This window comes from Lethenteron reissneri, chromosome 29 (genome assembly GCF_015708825.2).
Source record: "Lethenteron reissneri isolate LAM-NWPU_2019-01 chromosome 29, ASM1570882v1, whole genome shotgun sequence".
In the NCBI taxonomy this organism is placed as follows: domain Eukaryota; kingdom Metazoa; phylum Chordata; class Hyperoartia; order Petromyzontiformes; family Petromyzontidae; genus Lethenteron; species Lethenteron reissneri.
Window position 1 is genome coordinate 5,242,397 of NC_083807.1, and position 22,340 is coordinate 5,264,736.

A 22,340-nucleotide genomic window follows, 5' to 3' on the forward strand; every position below is an offset into this window, starting at 1 on the left:
TGCCGGTCAGAAAATCTTGTGGGGTGGTGGTGCGTCAAAATCAGTCTTCGTGATGTCGAAGCAGTCGGAACACGAAGCTTCACAGTCTGTTGCCGGATAGCAGCACCCAGCCTCATAACGATTGGCTGCTCCGTGTTCCAAAGGCAGATGTGACTCTCGTGCCCGAGACTTGGTCGGACGGTTCCTCGATTCGTAGGGGCCCAAATCAACGGTCAACAGTAACCTTTTTTTTTGCAAGTGTCAGTAGACTGAGTAAACCTTCGAATCTCGTCAAACTTGGCGATAGGAGTGAATAAAAGACTGATAGATTTACCGAATCAAAAATTGATTTCAGACTGTTTTATGACCGGTGTATTATGTTGCACCAGCAGACTGCCAATACGCCCAAATACATGTCGGGGAAACGGGGACTGACTTGGTGAAACCGGAATGTTTTGTAGCTGTTTAGCCACATGAGCAGACATTACCCTCACCTCCATAAGAAACCACTGCGAGATATTTAAACTGTTAAAAAAGTGTTTATTACCAACACGTACATTGAACTCTTAAAATTCTATCAATAGTACAGTACAACGGTTTTTTTAAGTTTATCATGCCATCGCTTAACGAAGGGGACGCCGTAGGCAAGCGCCTCGGGTTAAGAGCGCAATATTCGATTCCGTATCAAGTGGTAGTTAAAACTTAACTTTCTTGCTTTCCGAAACATCCTTACATTCTTCAAATGCTGCACAACTCATGTGTAAAATAAAAAATATAAAACTGCATCTGTTTCTCGTTTCGCGACGCACAAGTTTGGTCGCTACGCTCGTCAGACAGACAAAAAAAACGCCAACCTTATCCTCGTCCTTGGGTCTATCAACGCCGTGGGGCATCCTGCAATCACAACGCTCAGCACGATGCCAGCACACCTCGGCGCCAATCCATCCTTGGCGATCGAACACAATTCACAGCAATTCGCTGTGATTTGTGGGTCAAAGCAGGACAAGGTGGCTACCCTGGTAAATGGGCCGATTGTAATCGATCACAGCCTACGTTTTGATGTAAATACATCCGGGGAGGTCCTGCCCTCCGCTCTTGCCAAGGCCTCCTAGTCCAGGAAGCCTCAAACCGGAGACTTTCCACCCGTTACACGCACCAGCACAGCCTAATGCCAACATCACCCACGCTCCCGGGCATCAAATCAGCCCGATACAAATGAAAGCACTGCACGCACGTGCGAAGAAGAAGCAGCAGCAGCAGCAGCAGGGCACCGAGGCAGAGGCTTGGTCTACGAATAATAATAAAAGGCTATGAAAATGAGGTGAAAGTAATAAAATATTGGAAAATTAACAATTACGGTGAGCCTTATCTTCACAAAGAAAAATGAATCTGGACATGATTCGCTTCTCTTGTACCTCGCCCGGCCCAACAAAAAAAACGTTTCACAGACGGCCTCCAACTCCATCCCCTCTACGACAGCGTCCCCCACCCCCCCCTCATGCCTGGTCTCCGATTGCAAAGTGGTGTCGCTGCCACAGTCGTCAAGTGGTAAAGTTCCTCTGTGCGGAATTATATCAAAAATCATAACATCTGCAAGCAGCGTGCACGTGTTTAATATGCATGTTTGGCACTGTTGGTTGTTATTGTGGGTTAGTGTACATGTGTGCAAGCGTTATTAGGCCGGCTCACTTTCTGCATCAAGCTGTGACAAGAAATCACACCGACAATCGTTTAAAATTCAAGTACAGTAAATTGACATTCAAAAGCTTTGACGCCTCCACGCATCATCCATCGCCCCGCACGTTTACACTGGAATACAGCGTCCGAGCACCGTCATCTCTTCAAGGGAACATCCCCAGGGTGATTTCTGTGTGAACCCAGCCGCCACGTTTCGCCGGCCGTGGCTTTCCTCTGGGGGTGGTTAAACAGCGGCACACGTCCCGATCTCCCCCAGGTGGCACGACATCGGAGCACTGGGGCGTCACCGCCCACGGCTCATCTCTTCATGGGCGGCATCTCGAGGCACAGCTTGCCACCGCCGCCTGCTCCCTCTTCTGCCGGTCTCTTTCGGCCTGCGCCCGGCTAGATGGAGTTAAAGTGACACCAAGTTAGCCGATGTTACCGTTTGCAAAGGCAAGGATCCCCCGTGTAGCCTTAACAGACTGTTGGGGCAAGTGCTGTTAGCGAGCACCTATGAAGGCCGGCACGGCACACGAGGGGGTGGGTGGCCAACACCACGCCCGGCCGCCTTTGTCTCCATAGTGGCGATGCTCACACACCGCACCAGGTACCCATTTGAGGCTGAGTCGACCTAGGGAAGGCCCAGGACCGGTTCAGATAATCGTCACCGGTGTTGGCCGTGAGCGGGAATCGAACCCGGGTCGCCAGGTTCGTAGCGCTGACCACTACACTTAGCAGATGTTTCCGTTTGCGCACGCACACGCGCGCATACGCCTCTTTTGCGCGTCTCTCTCCCCGTGGTCGCGTGGATTTTTCTCCGGGTCCTCCGGTTTTTCCCTCCACATTTAGAATCAACGTCACGCGTTTGGAGTATTTGGCTAATATAAATTCCCACGACAAGCCACTTCGTTGAGCTACCATTTATATTTCGATTTAAAGCTTTCGTGACTGCAGGGATTCATCTTCTTGGTTCTTTCGGTAAAGTCACGTAGAAGGGAAATAATAAAATAATAAAAATAAAACATAATAAAATAATTCTCACGACGTTTCGGCCACAACGCAAGCAGCCGTCCTCAGGTGAAGAACAGGTCTGTCGGAAAGACAGCGTCTGAATGAAACACCACCAGGCTTGGAGCGCATATTTAAGCTGTGTTGGAGGGGGAAGAGCGCCTTGACAAAATAATTTGCATAACCAGGTCGCTTCTGAAAAGGAGCTACATAGCTCAGTGGGCCTTACCTGGTAAAATAACAAACAGTTTAGTTTTAGGTGGTTTTGCAATGGCTGCCGCACCAGCGTCTCCTCCGTTTCCTGCGACTCACCAAGAAGTTGGCCACCAGGGGTGGCGGCATCGCTCCACTCCCGGCTGCCATCAGCGACTGCGCTTTGTGGATCATTTCTTGATCCTTTGAGGAAACAGGCGCGGATTTTCGGCGAGTCAATCCCTCATCCGGACGCAATCCGGCGTGAACCCACATGAGTCCCGCGCCCCGTTCACCAGGACGGCCCAGCTATGGCCGCGCGGGTGCCGTAACGCCAAACTCCTCTCACCTGTAACCAGCCGTGGCCCAGCGCCTGCTCGGTCGTGTACCGCCGCTTCACTTCAACCACCATCAACTTCCTCACGAGGTCTTCGGCTGAGACGAACATTACACGAGTTGGAACTTTAGCAAGAGGACGGACGCGTTGACCAAAAAAAAAGTGCCTTCAGATGCAATTAACTGGTCGCATCTCTGAGAGAGTAAGAACCGCCAACGGGCATGCTCTCTACATGAGTGTGTACGTGTGTACGCGTCTGTTACGCGTGTACGTGTGTGTTTTATGTGTACGTGAGTGTGTACGTGTGCACGCGTGTGTTATGTGTGTCAACCCACACCTGGACACCCTTGCACATGAGGTGCTCCATCTCAAGCGATTTTCCCGGTGAAATATTTTAAGGATTCTGTTATTGTGTAGGATCTGCATGATTATCGACTGCTCCACTGGATACTGTAGTACATGTACGTATGCATCTTACCTTCTTCCGAGACATTTTTCCATAGATCCTCAGGGAAGTCAAACGTCCCAGTGCAGATCTGGTCGTGTACACTCATCTCCCCAAACTCCTCGCTGAACGGGGGGTAACCACTCAGGCTGTTGGGACACGGACCACACGTCGATACGTCTGGCGGCACGGCGCGGGAGAACGGCGCTCACCCTCGCTCCACAACCACAACACGCGCCTCGACTAAAAAAAATAGAGGCATTGGAATGTTTGGCCATCGTATGTTCATTTTAACAACGGGAGGAAAATATTCTACCTACGTGACTTTACCGAAAAAAACCTAAGAATATGAATCCTTGCAGTCACGAAAGCTTCCAATCTAGAATTAATGGGAGGAAACCCAACACAGAACAGGGGGAGAGAATACAAACTCCACACAGAACCCAGGTCCTTCTGCGCCACCCTACAGCCGTGGCGTATTGCATCATACTGTGTGTTTCATGGTAGCGCAGCGGCTAATGCATTGTGCTATGAACCCGGCGGCCCGGGTTCGATTCCCGCTCACACCCAACACGAGTTTGGCACTAGAGAGATAAAGGCGGCCGGGCATGGTGCTGGCCGTCCACCCCCTCGTGTGCCATGCCGGCCTTCATAGGCACTCGCTAACGGCACTTTGCCCCAACAGACTACCTAGGCTACACGCGGGATTTTTGTCTGTTTCTTCATGCACAAAAATTGGACTGACCAATTAAACACGTCGCAGAAACATCGTCTCACAGGGGGCGAAGTCAAGTGCAGGACACTGGCAGCAGGGCGGCGCTACCACCAGCAGGAGCCTCGCTCGCCAAGCCGGCAGGAGCCTCGCTCACTAAGCCGGCAGGAGCCTTGCCAACTAAGCCGGCAGGAGCCTCGCTCACTAAGCCAGCAGGAGCCTCGCCAACTAAGCCGGCAGTCGCGACGCTTGGTGAGGCGGTGAGTGCCGGCGAGCCAACCAAGAGACGAAACGAATCCGCGGAGACGCACGAAGCAGCGCCGTCACCCCTTTCGCGAGGGCGATGCGGAGTTACACAAAGGATTGAACTGAGCTAGTTGGGGGAGGGGAGGGAGGGAGGGAAGGAGGAAGGAAAGGGGAAAGGAGGGAGGGACTCGTGCGGTCACCATATGAAGAGGAGGACACCCAGGCTCCAGTAGTCCACGGCGCGGGTGTAGCCGCCCAGGCCGCAGGAGGCCAACACCTCCGGGGCCTGGTACGCGGGGGTGCCGCACAGCGAGCGCATGAGGTACTGCTCCCCCACGAAGCGCGACAGCCCAAAGTCCGACACCTGGCGGGGAAGAGACGCACGGCACGAGGGACGCTCGCACGGGAACGTGCTGACCGCTAAGCGGCAGAAGGGCATCGCTCTGTAGCTCCGGAGAGTTGATTTGTAAAAATTAGACATTGTAACAAGTATAACCCGTAAAAACAAAGTTTTTCACTATAAATCCTTTATATGCGTGGTGGCTAGAGTCCTCTCGTCCTCTGGCTTGAGATGGCTGCCACCTATGGGTCAGATGATTGCATTGCCATCATTAAGCAATTGGTAATTAAATATAATTTTTTTGTCCTAAAAAGTGTAAAATTTTGGAAAAAAAATTTCACGAACATTAATTGTCACGCACAACGAGTCTGTGTGGAAAATGTCAGCTCGATTGGATCACGGGAAGTGGGTTAAAAAACGACCGAAAGATTTGCACGGTCGTAAGCAAGCAAGCGAATTTAATATAAAGGATTTAAAAATAGTCTTGCTTCTTTCGGTAAAGTCACGTAGAAGGGAAATAATAAAATAATAAAAATATAAATAAAATTCTCACGACGTTTCGACTGCAACACAAGCAATCCTCATCAGGTGTGGATTTCACACCTGATGATGATTTTATTATTTCCCTTTCTACGTGACTTTACCGAAAGAACCAAGAATATGAATCCCTGCAGTCACGAAAGCTTTAAATGAATATTCAAAAATAGTTTAAGTTCATAGTTTACATTCTTGGACCTCTGATGAAGTCATATTGAGTTAGAAGTGGAATTTCTGTTGGGCTTTCACTTCATTCTTTATTCATCAAAACATTTCAACTGGAAAGTCCCTTGAGATAAAACATCGCCTTCGCAAGGACGGTCAGCTGGCAAGTGACACCTACTGTATGTACTGTACAGTATTCCCTCCGCTATTCGCGAACTTGCTATCTGCGAATTTGGCTCGCCGCGAATCGCATCTGGAAGCCGACATGACAGCATTGCGAGAGAAAATCATGAGATGTGACGAGAGAGAACGTGATAAAGTAATGACGTAAAGTGATGGGAACGTGATGGGAGAAAAAGTGATGAGATAAAGAGATGAGAGAGAAAGAGAGATAAGAACTTCTACAAGCTTTAGAAACATTTTTGTGTTATGATCATTTTCACGTACTTAATAGATTATTTATGTTTTTATTTCAGGTAATTAATTAAAAATATCGCGGGACATTATCCACGAATGTATCCCTTGCGCGGATAACGAGGGAATACCGTAAAACACGTGTGCGCATATTTTAGAACCCGTAAACGGACTTTGTGTTCATAATCGAGGTTTTTGGGTGAGATCGCGTCAATATAAATGTGTCGTTAAACCCGCCACCACCTGACAGCCAATGAGTGAGGTTTGTCAAGTAGACAAAACATGCCAATTCGTTACTAGTACAGCACACCGGTGTGTTGGAAAGTAAACCGACAACATTTTTATTGGTCGCCAAAGCCTACGTGTTAAACACACTTTGTGTTCATACGCACAACGTCAAATGATGGTAGTGGGGGTATTATACAACGATCCTCATCCGGACATTTTGTCTTACGAGAGGAGAGTCCTCGGAGGTTCGTTAACCGCGGCCGACGCGCCCAAGCAGTGCGCGGCACGGCTCGGATAGCTGCACCTCGCACACGCCGATTGCCGATCGCCCGCAGGCGACAAGTCCTTACCTTGACGAGGCACTCCGCGCTGTTGGAAGACAGCAGCACGTTCTCTGGCTTGAGGTCGCGGTGCGTCACCCCCTGGCCGTGGAGGTACTACAACGAGCCCGGCACACAAATTAGCGCGGGCGAGCGACCGTCACACCGAAGCACGCGAGCGACGTTCCAGCCAATCGTGGGCCTGCGAGCTCTGCGAATCTGCCGCGCTTGCCGCGCGTTGCAAGAGGGCGAGGCTTCAGCGCCGCGTCGCCACCCCTGGGCGCCCGTCGTGCTGACCGGGGAACCCACGCACGGACTGCTACGCTACACGAGGAAGCACGCGCGCTCCGAATGAGACCCGACTGATATTTTCTGACCATTTTTCGATTTAAAGCTTTCGTGACTGCAGGGATTCATCTTCTTGGTTCTTTCGGTAAAGTCACATAGAAGGAAAATAATAAAATAATAATAAAAATAAAACATATGTTGTATTTTTTATTATTTTATTATTTTCCTTCTACGTGACTTTACCGAAAGAACCAAGAAGATTTTCTGACCATTTCAGAGGAATTCACCTCGCCCGTACATTTTCTCGCAAAACGGCACTTTTCTCCAACTCTTGATGGCAGCTTCATTCCACGGTGTTTTTTTTTATTTTCACACGAGTGGCACAAACATATGCAATGCAAAGTTATAAAAAAAAAAATAAAGCTGAAGAATCAAAAGGCTAAGTGGCACTAAGTTGACGCCAGCAGACGGGTTCATTTATATTTACATCCCAAAGTGGACCTTTGTTTTTTGTGCAACTGCCAAACCACCATTTTGTCCACATTTCTATAAACGCCGCAGCGCCCCAGTGCAGCAGGCCCCACCACTGCAAGGGAGCACTTACTTGCACAGCCAAGACCAGCTGATAGAAGATCAACTTTGCATTGTGTTCAGGAAGAGCACCCTTCTTCACCCTGTTGTAAAGTTCACCTCCCTCCATTCTGAAACGAAGACGGAAACATCGACCGCGCGTGTTCCGGCTAGGGACGTGTTCGTTTAACACGGGCATCCACTCCCGACAGAAGGCAACGACCAGTGAAATAAAACCACGCGATGATCAACATCATCGTCATCAGCCACAATCGATCCACTACCGGTCGAAGGCCTCCACAAGCCCGTCGGCTTCGCAGTGCAAGCTAAAGATCCCGTCACTCCAGTTCAAGAAGGGTTAGGCCATTGTGTGCTGGCATGACGGTTCAAAATTTTTTAAATGTTTGCCAATGATTCAACTTGGAAACACACGACAAACATCGCGCCCTACAGCTGTGAAAACCTGGCAGGCCCCTCCTGACAAAGCGTTACGAGACTCAATGAAGGCTTTCCTGGGTAAACAAGCGGAGCCATAGTAATAATAATGGTGTTTAAAAAGCAAATCTAAAACATTTTGTGGAATTCCACGCAGACATGAATGGGCAAAACCTTATCGGGAAGACTACACCAATGTAGCAACCTGCACCATGGAAAACAGAGGGCCACGCAACAAACGAAATACTTACAGCTCCAGCACCAGGTAGAGCGCGTCTGCAGAATCGATCGCATCTTCGAGCGTGATGATGCACGGCTGCGGCACACGCGTGAGTCAGCCAGCGTCAAAATGCGCCGAAAATATTTTTTTTTTTGCACTTTAAGATACGGGAACCCAAGAGACATCTCGCCACGGTGGCGAGGTGCTAACGACCTCGCCTGGTATATAGGTCGTGGGTTCAATCCCGACCCTGATGCCTGTATATTTTGGAGTTTGCATGTTCTCCACGTGATTGTGTGAATTATTATCCGGGCCCTCCAGTTTGTCCCCTCCACAGCTAGAATGTACACGCGTTTAGAGGATTTGGCCGCTATAAATGTTCACGTGATAAGCCACTTCCCTTGAGCTATCATTTGTGACAGTTACGTCGCTTCTAAAAAATTTACCCGTAAAAACAAAGTTTTTCAGTATAAATCCTTTATATGCGTGGCGGCTAGAGTCCTCTCGTCCTCTGGCTTGAGATAGCTGCCACCTATGGGTCAGATGATTGCCTGCCACCATTAAGCAATTGGTAATTACATATAATAAAAAAAATTTCCTAAAAAGTGCAAAATTTTGGAAAAAAAATTTCACGAAAATAAATTGTCACGCACAACGAGTCTGTGTGCAAAATGTCAGCTCGATTGGATCACGGGAAGTGGGTTAAAAAACGACCGAAAGATTTGCACGGTCGTAAGCGCGCAAGCAAGTGAACTTAATATAAAGGATTTAAAAAAGAGCTACGTGGTAGCTCAGTGGTGGCCTTTCCTGGTAGAATAAACTATTCATAATCAACGTTTTTGGGTTTAGATCGCGTTATTTATAAATGTGTCGTAACCTTCCACCACCCGACACGGCCAATCAGTAAAGAAGTGTCACGTTGACAAAAGACAAATAATTCACTGCTTTAGCCCACCGGTGTGTTGAAGCCACAACATTTACAATTTGAGTACGACGTTTCGCTGTTAATTGCATCCAGCATCATCGGGCAATTCGCCAGAATGGTGAGGCTCTGCTGTGTCTCCCGTTCTTATATAGAGCAGCAGCAGGGTGACGTCATCATTAACTCATTAACTCATCAGGTGCAAAGATTCAAGGGGGAATAAACTAGTTTCAGTTGAAAGCTACCCCACGCGGCGCCGCCGTACTCACGTGCTTGAGTTTCTTGAGAATGTCCGCTTCTGTCTTCACATCCCTGCAGGAAGACTACGAAGCAGAGTGACTTAGTGGGGGGCTTTGCTGTTGTTGTGTCTGTGTGTGTGTCTGTGTGTGTGTGTCTGTGTGTGTGTGTCTGTGTGTGTGTCTGTGTGTGTGTGTCTGTGTGTGTGTGTCTGTGTGTCTGTGTATGTGTGTGTGTGTCTGTGTGTGTGTCTGTGTGTGTGTGTCTGTGTGTGTGTCTGTGTGTGTGTCTGTGTGTGTGTGTGTCTGTGTGTGTGTGTCTGTGTGTGTGTGTCTGTGTGTGTCTGTGTATGTGTCTGTGTGTCTGTGTGTGTGTGTCTGTGTGTGTGTGTGTGTCTGTGTGTGTGTCTGTGTGTGTGTGTCTGTGTGTGTTTGTCTGTGTATGTGTGTCTGTGTTGTCCAACAACAACGGAGGGCGGAGGAGCGACGCTCACAACAACGAGCGGAGCGCCGGGTGGCTAAAGCACAGCAAGTTGGTACAGTAGGGGGCACAGGTGGTGCATCAGCCAGTCATCTCGGTCATCTCGGTCAGTCGACCCGTGGCACCTGCTGGGTCTGCCCCGTGACCTCCTGCCAGTGGGCGTTCGACACTTCACGTGGCCTCAATGTGCACTTGGCCTGGCACAAGCGTCGTGGTGACGTCACCGCCACTTAGTGGCGAATGGCGGTTGTTGTTGTGTCTGTGTGTGTGTCTGTGTGTGTGTCTGTGTGTCTGTCTGTGTGTGTGTCTAGGGGGGGAGCGGTGGTGTAGCGGTTAGCGCGCTGCGCTATGAACCTGGCGACCCGAGTTCGATTCCCGCTCACAGCCAACACCAGTGACGATTATCTGAACCGGTCCTGGGCCTCCCCTAGGTCGACTCAGCCTGAAATGAGTACCTGGTGCGGTGTGTAAACATTGCCACTGGGCAAACAAAGGCGGTCGAGCGTGGTGCTGGCCACCCACCCCCTCGTGTACCGTTCCGGCTTTCATAGGTGCTCGCTAACAGCACTTGCCTCTACAGTCTGTTAAGGCTATACGGGGGATCTTTGTGTCTAGGGGGGGAGTGGAAGTGAAGCGGTTAGCGCGCCGAGCTACAAATCTGGCGACCCGAGTTCGATTCCCACTCAACGAACAAACCAGGGATAATTACCTGAACCGATTCTGCGCCTCCTCTAGGTCGACTCAGCCTCAAAAATGAGTACCTGGTGCAGTGGGGAGACAAAGGCGGCCGGGCGTGGTGCTGGCCACCCACCCCCTCGTGTACCGTTCCGGCCTTCATAGGTGCTCGCTAACAGCACTTGCCCCGACAGTCTGTCGAGGCTACACGGGGGATCTTTGTCTTTATATCTAGCGCAATCACTTAAGTCGCACTGAGAGATGCGGTGCAAGACGCGATACCGACGGAGCGAGAGGCGCTGGGCTGGGCGTGTTGCCGGAAGAGACGATGTCCGTATGGTAAACTTATTTCTCGCCGCAACCTCGCCGAGCGGGGCAAGGGCAACAAGATGGCCGACGGTCAAGACAAAGGGACAATGGCGGCCACAGGAGGGAACGGGAGAGGACCGCCGCCTCGGAGACGGAGTGATAAGATCACCGAGCGCGCGGCATCGCGAGGCTGCGAGAGACATCGCGACCGAGCGGGAAAGGCTTTCGCCCGGCACAGCACCGCCGCCGCGGGTGACAGGACGGCCGCAGGTGCTCCTTGCAAGCGGCACTCCCGGCGAGAGGGGGGGCACGTGGGAGAGTGGCCGTGAGCGTGCGACACGCCGAGAAAACCGAGCGCTGCACTGACAGCGAGAGAACAGCGCAGGCACACGCAGAGCGCGTGGCACAGGCTGGGGTCGCGTCACGAAGACCGTGCCTCCCCCCCTTACTTGTGGGATGGGCAGGCCTCTCTTTGGAACGACTTTGATGGCCACCTTCTTTTCGCTGCCCTTGTGGAAAGCCAGCTTCACTTCTCCGAACACGCCGCTGTCACGGAGAAACCGAGTCAGCAACAAGGGGACCGCGGTGACGGTGCTGCACCACCTGAGCCTCGTGCGTTTTCGCACGGGGAAAGCCCCACAGAATTTGCTTGCTCAGTAACATTAGTCAACTCAAACTAAACTGTAGTAGTAGGTTTTTACCCTTTGAACTGGTACAAAACTGACACCTTTATACAAGGCATCATGTTTGCAATAACCACAACACAAGTAGTCAAAATGCAAACAAAAAGAACAACTCTGATGATGATAATAATATGCACTGTCCTTGAAGTTTATTGGTCCACACCCGAGACAGCTTTCCTTAGAGCCTAGTCTCCATTGGTGTTGGACCAGATGACACCAGAAGGCGTACTCAAACTAAACTAGTTTTTATATTACCAGGAAAGGCCCACTGAGCTATGCAGCTCCTTGTCAGAAGTGGCCTGGCCACAAACGATAGCAGAAGCTAAATGTCTTCTTGGTTCTTTCGGTAAAGTCACGTAGAATGGAAATAATAAAATAATAAAATAAAACATCATAAAATAATTCTCACGACGTTTCGGCCACAACGCAAGCAGCCGTCCTCAGGTGAAGACCAGGTCTGTCTTTACCGAAAGAACCAAGAAGATGAATCCCTGCAGTCACGAAAGCTTTAAATCGAAATTTAGAAGCTAAATGCTCGAAGCGCACGTTGATTCTAAATGTGTCGGGAAAACCGGAGGACCCGGAGAAGAATCCACGCGACCACGATGAGGGAGACAAACATCCTCCAATATACAGGGTGCTTCAAAGAAATGTTAACACTTCTTGCAACAACACCACGATGAATGTGCCTCCGGGCTCTGGAGACCACCTGGAGAAGATTCCACGCATCTGTTGACAATGATGGCGGACAAGTGGAGACTCTATGACTTATTGAAGCGATTAACAAACATTTGTTATCATCTTCTTGGTTGAGAACAACGCAAGCAGCCGTCCTCAGGAGAACAGGTCTGTCGAGAAGACAGACTCTGTCTTCTCGACAGACCTGTTCTCCACCTGAGGACGGCTGCTTGCGTTGTGGCCGAAATGTCGTGAGAATTATTTTATTATGTTTTATTTTTATTATTTTATTATTTCCCTTCTACGTGACTTTACCGAAAGAACCAAGAAGATGAATCCCTGCAGTCACGAAAGCTTTAAATCGAAATTTGTTATCATGTTACAGTGTATTGCCCGTTCTTTTTTCAATTAAAAACGATAGTCCCATGTAAGTGTTAACACCCTGTATACAACAAGCGTCAGGGTCGGGATCAAACCCACGACCTCCTGCACACCGGGCGACGGAGTTAACCACCGTGGGCGCTCCATGCAGAGCAAAACGTATCAGCATCGTGTACGGATTCCTCACCCTCTGCGAGCGTGAACAGGAGCGGCGTCGCCACGACGGCCATGCGGGCCACCGGGACCCCCGACGCTGAACCCGCCACGCCCGGGTTGACCGTGCGTGCGTGCGTGCGTGCGTACGTACCTCCCGAGGGTATGCGTGATGATGTATTTCTTCTTTATTTCCTCCGGCCAATGGGACTCTTCGTATCTTTCCAGGTTGCTGAAGACGAACGCTGCGACGGTGAGAAAGGGGGTGGTGTGGGCGGTGGGTGAAGGAGGCAGGAGGCAGAGGGAGAATATCGCGGCGTGGAGATCAAGTGACGAGATAAATGAGCAGACAATCTGCCCCCTTCCCATATAAAAATATATATATTTTTCATAATCAACGTTTTTGGGTTTAGATCGCGTTATTTATAAATGTGTCGTAACCCTCCACCACCCGACACGGCCAATCAGTAAAAAAGTGTCACGTTGACATAAGACAAATGGTTCACTGCTTTAGCCCACCGGTGTGTTGAAGCGTGAAACCACAACATTCACAATTTGAGTACGACGTTTCGCTGGTAATTGCATCCAGCATCATCGGGCAATTCGCCAGAATGGTGAGGCTCTGCTGTGTCTCCCGTTCTTATATAGAGCAGCAGCAGGGTGACGTCATCATTGACTCATTAATTTTTTTTTACACATCCAATCAGCCACACAGCCTTCTGGGAGGGCGTCATTTCAGCAGGATCACAGGTGAATGGCTGGACCGGTTTTAACATTCAGTCTCTCATCAGCGCTGCTGAGATGACGCACTCCCGGAAAGGCCGCGTGAACTGATGCGTAAAAAATATTAAATTTTTTTATCCGGGCAGTGACAGGCATGGGAAGAAGAAGGCAGCGTCTGCTTGGATTTCATGGCACTGGAGTGCCACTGTTAATGACGACGCGAGTCAATCAACTCTGTCACGCGGCAGAGGTCGCAAACGGGTTTTGATTCCTTACCCGTACCCGGCCGCACCAGGGTCGCAATTGGGTACCCGTACCCGTACCCTACCCGATACCCGGCTACCCGTACCCGGCTGGGTATCGGGTAGGATACGGGTACCCGATTGCGACCTCTGGGATGAAGCCATGTTGCAGGCGTGGGTGAGTTGAATCTAGGAACTTGAATTGTGAGAAGAGACAAGACGTTGGGAAATGAGTGACAAACGGTTACTCACCAGTGACTCACGGCCTACCCATACCCGGCCGCACCAGGGTCGCAAACGGGTAGCCGGGTATCGGGTAGGGTACGGATATCGGGTACCCGATTGTGACCTCCGTCGCGCGGTGACGTGCGGGTGAACGGCCTCGCTGGGGATATGTGCTCACTTCGTGGAGCATTACCTCTGTGCGTGGCCAAGGCGATGGAGATCTCCGCGTTGTTCGTGAGTACGTGCCGCTTGTTCTTTCCGACCTTCTCGCCGTTGATGTACGTGCCGTTGGAACTGTAGTCCTCCAGGAAAACCTCTTGGCCCTGGCAGAGGCAACATTGACAATTCACCCCCGAATGAACCCAACGCACCTGGAAATGCAAATCAACAAATATTGGCCGTGGCTCCCCGAAGCGCAGGTCGCCAGACAACGGCGCTTTTCTATGTGCAGGCCGACATGAAACGCCCTGCGCACAGCGTGCCCCCCCCCCGGGCGAGAGCGGAACGGGGCTGTCTGAGCGTCACTGACGCCACATCACCGGAATCTGCGAGAACTTCCCATCTGGCAAAAAGAATTGGAAGAAAAAAAATCCGAGCGACAAAAGCTGCTGAATGGAGCTGGCGAGGAATCATCCCCCCCCCCCCCCCCCCGGTAACCAGAACCGGCCGAATTTCATGGCTACGAGATAATTCCTCGTCTTATAATATCCCCGGCCATGATCTAGCCGCTGCTCAATATCCCTACCCACGTGATGGATCGAATCTGAAGTTAGAAACTGCCGTCCCTCAACACACCGATCACGTACTGACCACTCCCCCTGCAACCTAAGCGTGCGTGAGCGTGTGTGCACCCTGTCAGTGCGTGCGTGAGTGTGTGTGCAAACTGTAAGTGCGTGCGTGAGCGTGTGTGCACCCTGTATGTGTGTGCGTGAGCGTGTGTGCACCCTGTAAGTGCGTGCGTGAGCGTGTGTGCACCCTGTATGTGTGTGCGTGAGCGTGTGTGCACCCTGTAAGTGCGTGCGTGAGCGTGTGTGTACCCTGTATGTGCGTACATGAGTGTGTGTGCACTCTGTATGTGTGTGTGTGAGCGTGTGTGCACCTGTATGTGTGTGTGTGAGTGTGCACTCTGTATGTGCGTACATGCGCGTGTGTGTACCCTGTATGTGTGTGTGTGTGAGTGTGTGTGCACTCTGTATGTGTGTGTGTGCACTCTGTATGTGCGTACATGAGCGTGTGTGCACTCTGTATGTGTGTGTGTGAGCGTGTGTGCACCCTGTAAGTGCGTGCGTGAGCGCGTGTGCACCCTGTGTGTGTGTGAGCGTGTGTGCACCCTGTATGTGCATGCGTGAGTGTGCACCTGTAAATGCGTGCGTGAGCGTGTGTGCACCCTGTAAGTGCGTGCGTGAGCGTGTGTGCACCCTGTATGTGTGTGTGTGCACCCTGTAAGTGCGTGCGTGAGCGTGTGTGCACCTGTGTGTGTGTGCGTGAGTGTGTGTGCACCCTGTATGTGTGTGAGTGTGTGTGCACTCTGTATGTGTGTGTGTGAGCGTGTGTGCACCCTATAAGTGCGTGCGTGAGCGTGTGTGCACCCTGTATGTGTGTGAGTGTGTGTGCACTCTGTATGTGTGTGTGTGAGCGTGTGTGCACCCTGTAAGTGCGTGCGTGAGCGTGTGTGCACTCTGTATGTGTGTGAGTGTGTGTGCACTCTGTATGTGTGTGTGTGAGCGTGTGTGCACCCTGTAAGTGCGTGCGTGAGCGTGTGAGCACCCTGTATATGCGGAAGTGCTTGGAGCTGTAGGCAGAGTAGAGGTCTCCGAGGCAGGCGCGGATGTGCGGGTCGTTAAAGCAGACAGAGCACGAGGGGGCCCGTCCAAACAGGTATTCCTCGCACACCAGGTCTAGGCGACAAACACGCAGCTCGTTCACATCACGGAACACACACCAACACACACACGCGCAGTGCACATAGCACACAACACACGCACAATGCACATAGCACACAACAGACACGCAATGCACATAACACACAACACACACACACGCAATGCACATAACACACAACACATGCAATGCACATAACACACACAACACACACACACGCAGTGCACATAGCACACAACACACACACACGCAATGCACATAACACGCAACACACGCACAATGCACATAGCACACAACACACACACACACAATGCACGTAACACACACACACGCAATGCACATAACACACACACACGCAATGCACATAACACACACACGCAATGCACATAACACACACACGCAATGCACATAACACACAACACACATAACACACAACACACACACACGCAATGCACATAACACACAACACACACACGCAATGCACATAACACACAACACACATACGCAATGCACATAGCACACAACACACATGCAATGCAGGTAACACACACACACGCAATGCACGTAACACACAACACACATAACACACAACACACACACACGCAATGCACATAACACACAACACACACACGCGCAATGCACATAGCACACACACACACGCAATGCACGTAACACACAACACACACACACGCAATGCACGTAACACACAACACACACACACGCAATGCACATAACACACAACACATACACGCAATGCATGTAACACACAACACACACAATGCACATAACACACACAATGCATATAACACACAACACACACACACGCAATGCACATAACACACAACACATACACGCAATGCACGTAACACACAACACACACAATGCACGTAACACACAACACACACAATGCATATAACACACAACACACACACACAATGCACATAACACACAACACACACAATGCACATAACACACACAACACACACACGCAATGCACGTCACAACACACACGCAATGCACATAACACACAACACACACAATGCACATAACACACAACACACACACGCAATGCACATAACACACAACACACACAATGCACATACCACACAACACACACAATGCACATAACACACAACACACGCAATGCACACAACACACATAACACACAACACAAGCAATGCACATAACACACAACACACGCAATGCACACAACACACATAACACACAACACAAGCAATGCACATAACACACATAACACAACACAAGCAATGCACATAACACACATAACACACAACACACGCAATGCACATAACACACATAACACACAACACACGCAATGCACATAACACACATAACACACAACACACGCAATGCACATAACACACATAACACACATAACACAAACACACGCAATGCACATAACACACATAACACACAACACAAGCAATGCACATAACACACATAACACACAACACACGCAATGCACATAACACACATAACACACATAACACAAGCAATGCACATAACACACATAACACACATAACACACATAACACACAACACAAGCAATGCACATAACACACAACATAGCTCATCGGATTCCTCCTCCTCCTGCAATCTAAATATTCAGATTCTGATTTACCAACGTGATGGTCATGTGATTGCAATTGTGTGACTGTAAGCGTGTGATTGTAATCCTTTGATTGTAATCCTGTGATTGTAATCCTGTGATTGTAATCCTGTGATTGTAATCCTGTTATTGTAATCCTGTGATTGTAATTGTAATCCTGTTATTGTAATCGTGTGATTGCAATCCTGTTATTGTAATCCTGTGATTGTAATCCTGTGATTGTAATCCTGTGATTGCAATCCTGTGATTGCAATCCTGTGATTGCAATCCTGTGATTGTAATCCTGTGATTGTAATCGTGTGATTGTAATCCTGTGATTGCAATCCTGTGATTGTAATCTTGTGATTGTAATCGTGTGATTGTAATCCTGTGATTTTAATCGTGTGATTGTAATCCTGTGATTGTAATCCTGTGATTGTAATCCTGTGATTGTAATCCTGTGATTGTAATCTTGTGATTGTAATCGTGTGATTGTAATCCTGTGATTGTAATCGTGTGATTGTAAGCCTGTGATTGCAATCCTGTGATTGTAATCATGTGATTGTAATCCTGTGATTGTAATCTTGTGATTGTAATCGTGTGATTGTAATCCTGTGATTGTAATCGTGATTGTAAGCCTGTGATTGTAATCCTGTGATTGCAATCCTGTGATTGCAATCCTGTGATTGTAATCGTGTGATTGTAATCCCGTGAATGTAATCGTGTGATTGCAATCCTATGATTGCAGTCCCGTGATCGTAGCCGTGCGACTTTAAGTGTGCGCAGCGGGACCGCGAGCGCGGCACGGGGACCCGCACCCAGCGTGGGGAACGCGCGGTGCGTCGAGTAGAGGCGGCCCCAGGGCTTGGGCCCGGCGGCGTCGCCCTCCCCCTCGCCCAGAGAGGGCAGGTCCTGGCTGGGCAGCGTGTCCTGCGTGCTCTGGGTGCCCCCCGAGCTGCTGCTGCCCTCCGTGCCCGAGCTGCTGCTGCCCGGCGGCTGACTGCCTCCGCCCCCGCACGTCGCGTTCTCCGCGCCGCGAGCCGGACCCTCCTCGGGGGCCCGCGTCGCCGCCACCGCCGCCGCCGCCGCGCCGGGCCTCGCTTGCGCGCCACCGGGGGCCCCGGCTCCGCCGCCCGTAGGACCCGCGCCGCCGGGCGGCCTGGCTTCCCGAGCCCCGAGGGGAGCCGACATCCCTCGGCGGAGAGGGAGCGGAGGAGATCCCGAACCGGCGTCCGCGGCTCCTCCGGCCCTGGTGCGCGCGAGGCCGCAGGCCACCTTCTCTGCAGACGAGAGGCACGCACGCGGCGTCTCTCGGTCAGCCTGCAGCTATGAACGCGGGGCACAGCGACGGGGCTCGGCGCGATGCCGGCACCGGGTCTCGGCACAAATCAATTCCCGGCACGGGTCACGCCAATCCCCCGGCCTGTCCGGGTTCAGACCCGGGACGGGTGGAGACCGTGGGCTCGGGTGATGTCGGAGTGGCTGCCCACGGGAAGCAGAGCGGCAGGGCTGACTGGGACCCAGGGCAGGAGCTCGGGGCAGGGACCCCGGGGGTAGAGACCGAGCAGCAGCTAGAGCTGTGGGTGGGAGCTATGCAGAACAAGCGGCACAAGGAAGGTAGGGGTAGGGTAGTGCCCCCCACTTGGCAGGAAGAGGGGGGGCGAGCACCAGACTCTAGCCCCCCCCGCACCCCCCATAATAACAATATCTCAGACCAAATCAGCAGCAGCTGGCAGGAGCGAGGCCTGTGTTAACATCTCTGGCAACAAGCTTAATTTTCGATTTAAAGCTTTTGTGACTGCAGGGATTCATCTTCTGTTTCTTTCGGTAAAGTCAGGTAGAAGGGAAATAATAAAATAATGAAAATAAAACAATAAAATTCTCACGACGTTTCGGCCACAACACAAGCAGCCGTCCTCAGGTGAAGAAACAGAGCTGTCTGTCAGGCAGAGCTGTCGTGAGAATTTAATTGTTTTATTTTAATCATTTTATTATTTCCCTTCTATGTGACTTTATCGAAAGATAAAATAGAATAATACATGAAAATAACTAAATTAGTTTTGTTATTTATTCAATAAATAGAATAATAAATGAAAATAACTAAATTTATTTTGTTATTTATTCTATAAATAGAATAATAAATGAAAATAACTAAATTAATTTAGTTATTTTCATTATCTACGCGACTTGACCGAAAAAACCTAAGAGTATGAATCCTTGCAGTCACGAAAGCTTCAAATCTAGAATTCACCGAAAGAACCAAGAAGAACAAGCTTAATCTTTACATTAAAAAGCACGCGATTTTACAACGCTTCCTGTGGATGTTGGACTAACGCGTGGAACGCATCGCGACGGAGTTAAACACCGCAGGCCTAGAGTGAACTCATGGGTGAGTCAACTCGTGGGTGAGTCAACTCGTGGGTGAGTCAACTCGTGGGTGAGTCAACTTATGATTGACTCATGGGTGAGTCGAGTCATGGATGAGTCATGGATGAGTCAACTCCTGGCCGAGTCAACTCATGGCCGAGTGAGTCGACTCATAGGTGAGTCAACTCATGGGTGAGTCAACTCGTGAGTGAGTCGACTCATGATTGACTCATTGGTGAGTCAACTCATAGGTGAGTCAACTCCTGGCCGAGTGAGTCAACTCATGCGTGAGTCAACTCATGATTGACTCATGGGTGAGTCGAGTCATGGATGAGTCATGGATGAGTCAACTCGTGCGCGAGTCAACTCCTGGCCGAGTCAACTCATGGCCGAGTGAGTCAACTCATGGGTGAGTCAACTCATGCGTGAGTCAACTCACGGGTGAGTCAACTCATGGCCGAGTGAGTCAACGCATGGGTGAGTCAACTCGTGCGTGAGTCAACTCGTGCGTGAGTCAACTCATGGCCGAGTGAGTCAACTCATGCGTGAGTCAACTCATGCGTGAGTCAACTCATGGCCGAGTGAGTCAACTCATGCGTGAGTCAACTCGTGGCCGAGTGAGTCAACTCATGCGTGAGTCAACTCGTGGCCGAGTGAGTCAACTCGTGCGTGAGTCAACTCATGGCCGAGTGAGTCAACTCGTGCGTGAGTCAACTCGTGCGTGAGTCAACTCATGGCCGAGTGAGTCAACTCATGCGTGAGTCAACTCATGCGTGAGTCAACTCATGGCCGAGTGAGTCAACTCATGCGTGAGTCAACTCGTGCGTGAGTCAACTCATGGCCGAGTGAGTCAACTCATGCGTGAGTCAACTCGTGCGTGAGTCAACTCATGGCCGAGTGAGTCAACTCATGCGTGAGTCAACTCGTGCGTGAGTCAACTCATGGCCGAGTGAGTCAACTCATGCGTGAGTCAACTCATGCGTGAGTCAACTCATGGCCGAGTGAGTCAACTCGTGCGTGAGTCAACTCATGCGTGAGTCAACTCGTGGCCGAGTGAGTCAACTCATGCGTGAGTCAACTCGTGGCCGAGTGAGTCAACTCGTGCGTGAGTCAACTCATGGCCGAGTGAGTCAACTCATAGGTGAGTCAACTCACGGCCGAGCCGTGTCTCCCCACCCACACACGGAGCTCACCACTACCACCACTCCGCGCCTCTCTCCTCCTGGTGCCCGAAGTCGCTGCTGCTGCTGTTGTTGTTGTTGTTGCGTCGCCGTCTCGCGCTTATTGTTGTTGTTGCTTTGTGGTGCTTATTGTTGTTGTCTCACGTGGTGGTCTCGTGGTTGTGTGGAGGTTGTGGTCTCGTGGTGGTTGTTGTGGAGGTCTCGTGGTGGTTGTTGTGAAGGTCTCGTGGTGGTTGTTGTGGAGGTTGTGGAGGTCTCGTGGTGGTTGTTGTGGAGGTCTCGTGGTGGAGGTTGTGGATGTCTCGTGGTGGTGGTTGTTGTTGTTGTTGTGGCTGCTGCTGTTTCGTGTCGCCCACGTGCCCGCGCAGGCCCAGGACCATGCATAGTGACGTCACCTGCGACGAGATGCGAGTCAAGGCGGATCACTCACACACACACTCACACTACTACTCACTCACACACTACTCACACACACACTCACCTACTACTGACACACTCACTCACTCACTACTCACTCACACACACTCACACATACATACACACTCACTCACACTACTCACTCACACACACAATCACTACTCACTCACCTACTCACTCACATACTTACCTACTCACTCACTACTCACTCACACTACTCACACACACTCACCTACTCACACACTCACTCACCTACTCACACGCTCACTCACACTACTACTCACTCACACAATCACTACTCACTCACACAATACTACTCACTCACACACACTCACCTACTCACTCAAACACACTCACACTACTCACACACACTCACACTACTACTCACTCACACACTACTCACTCACACACACACTCACCTACTACTGACACACTCACTCACTCACTACTCACTCACACACACTCACACATACATACACACACACTCACACTACTCACTCACACACACAATCACTACTCACTCACCTACTCACTCACATACTTACCTACTCACTCACTACTCACTCACACTACTCACACACACTCACCTACTCACACACTCACTCACCTACTCACACACTCACTCACACTACTACTCACTCACACAATCACTACTCACTCACACAATACTACTCACTCACACACACTCACCTACTCACTCAAACACACTCACACTACTCACACACACTCACACTACTACTCACTCACACACTACTCACTCACACACACACTCACCTACTACTGACACACTCACTCACTCACTACTCACTCACACACACTCACACATACATACACACTCACTCACACTACTCACTCACACACACAATCACTACTCACTCACCTACTCACTCACATACTTACCTACTCACTCACTACTCACTCACACTACTCACACACACTCACCTACTCACACACTCACTCACCTACTCACACACTCACTCACACTACTACTCACTCACACAATCACTACTCACTCACACAATACTACTCACTCACACACACTCACCTACTCACTCAAACAC

General features: G+C 50.4%; 2 protein-coding genes across 2 annotated transcripts in view; one reads left to right on the forward strand and one right to left on the reverse strand.

Annotated features, from left to right (window-relative positions):
* Positions 1-22,340, forward strand: part of LOC133349193 (zinc transporter ZIP4-like) — a 135,878-nt gene that overhangs the window by 75,475 nt on the left and 38,063 nt on the right. The gene's annotated exons all lie outside the window — the stretch shown is intronic.
* On the reverse strand, positions 505-21,222 carry LOC133349183 (serine/threonine-protein kinase Chk2-like). Its single transcript, XM_061562457.1, has 15 exons — positions 20,875-21,222; positions 18,133-18,594; positions 15,592-15,722; positions 14,018-14,147; positions 12,789-12,879; positions 11,189-11,285; positions 9,308-9,361; positions 8,148-8,212; positions 7,496-7,592; positions 6,634-6,720; positions 4,800-4,963; positions 3,675-3,790; positions 3,209-3,294; positions 2,980-3,063; positions 505-2,061 (listed from the first exon to the last, which is right to left on the reverse strand). Exons 2-15 carry the CDS (start codon positions 18,503-18,505, stop codon positions 1,975-1,977), a joined length of 1,662 nt encoding a protein of 553 aa, XP_061418441.1. The 5' UTR covers positions 18,506-18,594; positions 20,875-21,222; the 3' UTR covers positions 505-1,974.

Bases quoted from the DNA above. Each gene is read 5' to 3' on its own strand.
- LOC133349183 (XM_061562457.1), bottom strand. From the start codon at position 18,505: ATGTCGGCTCCCCTCGGGGCTCGGGAAGCCAGGCCGCCCGGCGGCGCG. The intron at 9,362-11,188 runs GTAAGGGGGGGA...TCTGCTTCGTAG, and splicing joins GAGGCCTGCCCATCCCACAA to TCTTCCTGCAGGGATGTGAA. The intron at 7,593-8,147 runs GTAAGTATTTCG...TCTTCGTTTCAG, and splicing joins CTCTACCTGGTGCTGGAGCT to AATGGAGGGAGGTGAACTTT.